The sequence below is a fragment of the Auxenochlorella protothecoides genome (genome assembly GCF_000733215.1).
Source record: "Auxenochlorella protothecoides strain 0710 unplaced genomic scaffold scaffold60, whole genome shotgun sequence".
NCBI classification, from domain to species: domain Eukaryota; kingdom Viridiplantae; phylum Chlorophyta; class Trebouxiophyceae; order Chlorellales; family Chlorellaceae; genus Auxenochlorella; species Auxenochlorella protothecoides.
The window spans coordinates 62586-67847 of NW_011934380.1; the positions used below are offsets into that span (position 1 = coordinate 62586).

Here is a 5262-nt window from a genome sequence, read left to right on the forward strand (position 1 = left end):
GTGGGGGCTCGCGCTGGTCTGCTCGTCCGTCCCTACGTCCGTGCGGGGGAGCGCCGCGGCGGCGGAGACTGCGCCCCGGCGCGCCCGCTTCGCAGCCGGGGCGCCCTCCTGCGGCCGGACCGACGGGTGCGCCGGCTCCGACTCGCGCCGCTCGGGGCCTGCCCCGCCACGCACGCTGGCCGACCAAGTGGGGGGCAGTGGGGACACCAGCGCGGGCACCGCCCCCAGCCCATCCAGGCTGCGCAGGATGGCCTGCACGGCCGGGGCCGCGGGAAGGGGGCGGGGCGGCGCCATGGGGGGTTTGGGGGCGCACGGCCCCGTGGAGGCCACCACCCTGCCCCCCAGCTTGATGGTCATACGCGGGATGCGGGGCGGCTGGAGGACCGGGGATCCCGGGGCGGCGCCTGCCGGTGCCGGGTCTGCTCGGGCGGTCCCCAGCTGTGGGGGTGGCTCCGAGGCTGACCGGTGGCCCGGGCGGGGGGCGGGGGGCTCCTCCAGGACATCCAGATTCAATCCCGACGGCAGCATCCTACTCAGTCGAGTCCATTTCTGGGGCCCGGGCCCGCTGGCGTCCTCCAGCAGGGAACCGTACTCGTTGATGCAGTCCGGACGGCCGGGGTGCCCCGTCCGTGAGGCGCCCGCGGGGCCGAAAAAGCTCGCCAAATGTTCGTCCTGGGGGTGAAGTGGACATGAGCGTTGTGAGCAAGGGGGCAGGGGTTGGGGTCAGGGCCCTGGCAGCGAGATGCTTTCCGTTGGACCTTCCAGTGTCGGAGGGAGGGAGCTCCCGTTTCATGCTGGATGCCAGACCCCGCAGCGTCCCAGCGCCGACCACCCCCGGCTCACCAGCAGGGCGCTGTGCTCCCTGAACGGCTGGAGGAGCTGCTCCTCTGCAGCCATTGCCGTTCGGGCACCCGGCCCACCGGCAGTCGCGAGGTTTGTCAGAGGACGGGCAACGCGTGCTCGTGCGGAGTGCGTCAAGCTCGCGCGCACCAGCTCACGGAGATGGGGTGCTCAACTCAATCAAACGCTCGTATCGGCAATCAAAATGGGGCCTGAGAGGCGTCTGGACGAGGTCCGGAGGAAAGGGGAGGTTGTGCCTTGAAGACGACGTGCTGGGCGACTTCGTAGCCCGCTCGTGCGCCGCCTGAGGCTTGGCGACTGAGCGCTATTCTGTCGAATGTCTTTAAAATAGGACCCGATCTGTTCACGGAGAAGGGAAGGGCGGTCCTGGAAGGTGCGGGTCACGGTGCCCCCCGGTGATCGCAGCTGCAGATTCGAAGAAAGGGCGCCGCGCTGGAAAAGGCAGGACTGACGCCCGGCGGACCTCCTCAGCACCCATGTGGGCGAAACAATCGACATGTAGAGGAATGTAGACATGAAATGTTCAATATAATTCGTCACCCATGTGCTGATACGCCTGACTACCCCCCGAGGGTGCGGGAGCGTGTTGCGGGAATCTAGCTGAAGCCGTTGCCGGCACATGTTCCACTCAACATCCTCCACCCCTCGCAACATGCTGGCGCGAAAAGGGAAGTTCTGTACTTGTTTTCTTAGTGTCAGGCCCAACACAATCCTTGCGACATCTTGGAACGCCTAAATGTGTCATCCGGAATGGGCCGAATTCACCGTCAGCGGCTGCGGGGGGGGGGAGGGGGGGGGAGGAGGGAAGAGTATTGCGAAGGGGGTTTTCCGGATGCTCGAATGGCAACAGGCACGTGAGCGAACGCTGCCGCATGACTCACTTCTGTGATCAGTGCTCTCCCTGTGTGATGTCAATCAGGTGGATTTCAGCACAAGGAAGGTCAATTATATGCTGAGGCCAGCCATACATTTCAGAGAATCTGCCGTCGAGGTCGTCATGCAAACTTGTTTACGCTGCCCTTCGGGGTTGGCTCCACCTGCCCTCACCAGCCTCAAGCAGAAGCCCAGGGCCACGTGATCAGAGGGTTCCGTGGCACTGGGCAGCGGCCCGTATCCAGGTGTCGCCTGGTTGGGCTCCCCGCCCTCTGAGCCGCCTGGCATGGCCATGGCGCCGACCACCTGCCAATCCCCGCGGCTCAGCCAGACGTAGTCCAGGCACCCCGTGAAGGAGGGTGTGTGGTTGGTGAAGCTTGGCTCCCGCCCCCAGGCCCTCACCGCCGCGCTTTCCAGGCTCAGCCCTGTGCTGGTCCACTCCACCTGCGCCATGGGGTGTGCACATGGCCTCCCCTTTCCGATGCTCTCGGCCGGCGCGGTGGCCGATGCTTGGTTCAAGCGTGACCGGGGAGGCAACCCGCACGCCCTTCCCGGAAGCTCCTCTGCCCATGCAGCCCCACCAGGTATTGATCCCATGCACCACTCTAAGAGTCCCAGCCAGCCGAGCAAAATGCAAATGCAACCAAGGAGAACTCCCATACAAGCGAGAGCCATTCCCAATCCAGCTTCCTTTTCCCGGGCACTCCAAGGCCTCACAACTCACGTCCCTCAGGCGCCCAAGCTCGGCCGGCGAGTTGCGGCTGGCAGGGTGGTCTGAGTTGGAGGGGGCCACCCGCCCCTGACTCAGCAGCTCATACACGCCGCTGACCTTGATGCAGCCCTCCGGAACTGAGAAGCCAGGAGGGTGAAGAAGGTGGGACCATGCAAGGTTCCCAACTCATGGGATTCCATTGTCTCGCTGCCTACCACAGGCACCCCCCCCCCCCTCGCCTGCTCCCATTCAAACCGCTGCTAAGCACAACGCTGAGCGCACCCTCGTCAAACTCGTCCGACACGCGCTTCTCGGCGAGGGAGTTGAAGTCGCCGGCCAGAAGGATGGGCTGCGGTCCACCTTGGGCTGATGCAAAGGCGCGCACAGCCGCACAGGCGGCGTGCGCCTGGAGAACCTGCTCAGAGGAGTGTGGCAGAACCGCTTGGTCACGTTGTTGGCAGGGGAGGGATGTCGTATAATGGAGGAGAATACACGAGCAATCGATGTACACACCAGGGTGACAGTTGAAGAGGGGAGGGCAGGATCATTGAAGGGGAACATCATTGCTTGCACATCCAAAGCCAAGGGGCCCTGCATCGCATGCAGCATACTTTGAGGTCGGGGTGGCGAGGGTGGTAGTACAGGTGCGTGACTGCCGCGCAGAAAGCCCGTCCGGTCTCCAAATCCAAGAACCTCTTGACGAGCACGGTCTCGTCCAGCGCGCGTGCTCTCAGCGCAAAGGGCGCGGTGTCGCCTGGCTCCAACACGACGGCGTCCAGTCTGGGCGGTGGTGGGGAGAAGGGGCCGCAGGTCCAAGTGGCATTTGCATGTGGGGGAAGACTCCTCAGCGTCATGCTGCTAGGGGTGCTCGGCATCGGGAGCCGTGCGAGATCCCCTTGGCAACCGGGAGTCTATCTCGTCGATGACTGGGACCAAAGCGCCAGGCTCTCTCCATCGGCCCTACAACAACCCAGAACCCCGACCCACCGCTGCTCAAGGCTGGCGAGAGGCTGCAAACGGGCACATCGCCAGAGCAGGCAGATCCCCACGCGCTTGCCGCTGTGTAGTGCATCCGCAAGGGAGCAATGCACCTGCGCCGCTCCAAAATAGCAGCGAGGACAAGGATATGAGTCCTCACCCGTGGTTTGGTTCTGCTGCAGAGGCAGACTGCCAGTCCGGGGTAGCAAACTGCCTGGCCGGAAAACACATGCATGCACATCCTTCTGCTCCAACCCACCTAGTGACCTGACATCATTTCGCGCAGGCTCTCCATCAGCCCCTCCTCCACCTCCTGCAGGAAGTACAGATCAGCATCCAGTGCCTGCTCCCCCGCCATGAGCAAGGCCACGCGTCTGACTGGGTCCAGTACTGCGGCATCATACTCGGATCGCATCCTGCAATTGCAAGGATTTGCTTTGCTTTGACCAGAGCATGCAATTCTGTGATTCTGTCCTTGAAACTGCATCTTACGTCATTCGGTGCATGCATGCTGTCTTACTCCCATGCTGACTGCTTCCCTACACATTCACCGTGTGGTCAGGCAGTCGGCAAGGATGTTGTACGTCACGACCTTTAGGGCTCTCCCAGGAAGACAGGGCACCTCCTCGGTTCTCAAAGGGGAGCAAGGTACGAAGCCCCTTGCATACCATGGCTTGGCAAGCTGGGGGGATGCTCCCGGTCTGCAACAGGGAGCATGTCCACCGAGACAACCAGATTAATGAAGTCTAAAGGAGAGGATTACCATCCCCTTCATGCATATGTGAGCGGAGTGTCCTATTGTTTTTATGCGCCATAGAACTCTGATACCTAGTGAGGCAGGCAGATTCCATAGATGGGTGTATCAGAGCAGCCTGGAGCCCAAAGGAGCGAGCAACATGCCACTTTGTTGTAATCCTATCAGTTTGTCCTTGTATGTAATTCACACATTTGATCAGCGGGCCCAATGGACCTGCACAGCTCTGATCATCACAGGGAAAATCGCCTGTCCGACGGAAAAGCCAGGCAGCAGCATCGGACGCTGCGCAGCCCCGGAGGCAACAGGGAGGACATGCAAGCGTCAACTCGCAAAGTCGTTCTTCAACTCTGCGTTGTTAATTGTGTCTCTCACAAAATCAGAACATACCTGGGTGAAGGTAGTCCGAGTGTGTCGTCTCGGAAGTGTACCGCGCAGGACAGCGGCAGGACAGGGAGGACTGTACCGCGGAGCCCATGCAGGGGTACCCCACAGGCCCCGGGCTGGACCTGGGAGCCATGCAGGGCCTGCAGTCCATCCCCCTGCTGGGGAGCTTCGCGCCACTGGTGGAAGCCCCGGAGCAGGCCTCGGGGCAGAGTCCGCTGGACAGCCCCGGGCATGAGCAGGGCGTTTCTGGCGGGCATGACTCCCTCACAGGGCCTGGCATGGCCTTGAAAGGCCGGAGCGGTGAGCTGAATGGCAGGGGGGGAAAGAAAATGGCCCAACGTCGTCTCATGGAGTGCTTTGCGGCTGTACCCGCTGCGACGTCAGCGCCTATTCTCTGACAGGCGCATCGTCTGCCGGCACCAGGCATGGTCCAGATCACTCCCAACCCTTCTGCAGGGCCTCTGTACTGCCAAGTGGAGGGCTGTGGAGCCCAGCTGGAGGGCCTCAAGGAGTACCACCGGGTGTGCACATGGCAAGGGTGCCTGTTCTGTCGTCATGCTGTGCTCTGCGAAGGGCATGCACTCGTGCTTGGAAGGACTCCGTGTTCCCTCCACTTCCTTCTCGCATCCTGCGTGCATCCTCAGAGCAGAGCCACGGTGTCTCCCTCAAGGACTCATCATCGTCACGAACCCTTCCC

The 5262-nt window shown here is 62.4% G+C and overlaps 1 protein-coding gene across 1 annotated transcript; it reads right to left on the bottom strand.

The window, feature by feature from the left end:
• Window positions 1-1750: 1750 nt before the first annotated feature.
• On the bottom strand, window positions 1751-3839 carry F751_5274 (2',5'-phosphodiesterase 12; the record flags this gene model as incomplete). The annotated part of the gene is made up of 6 exons (XM_011402643.1): window positions 1751-1762; window positions 1909-2178; window positions 2459-2583; window positions 2729-2861; window positions 3058-3226; window positions 3697-3839. 6 exons carry the CDS (start codon window positions 3837-3839, stop codon window positions 1751-1753), a joined length of 852 nt encoding a protein of 283 aa, XP_011400945.1.
• Window positions 3840-5262: the final 1423 nt, after the last annotated feature.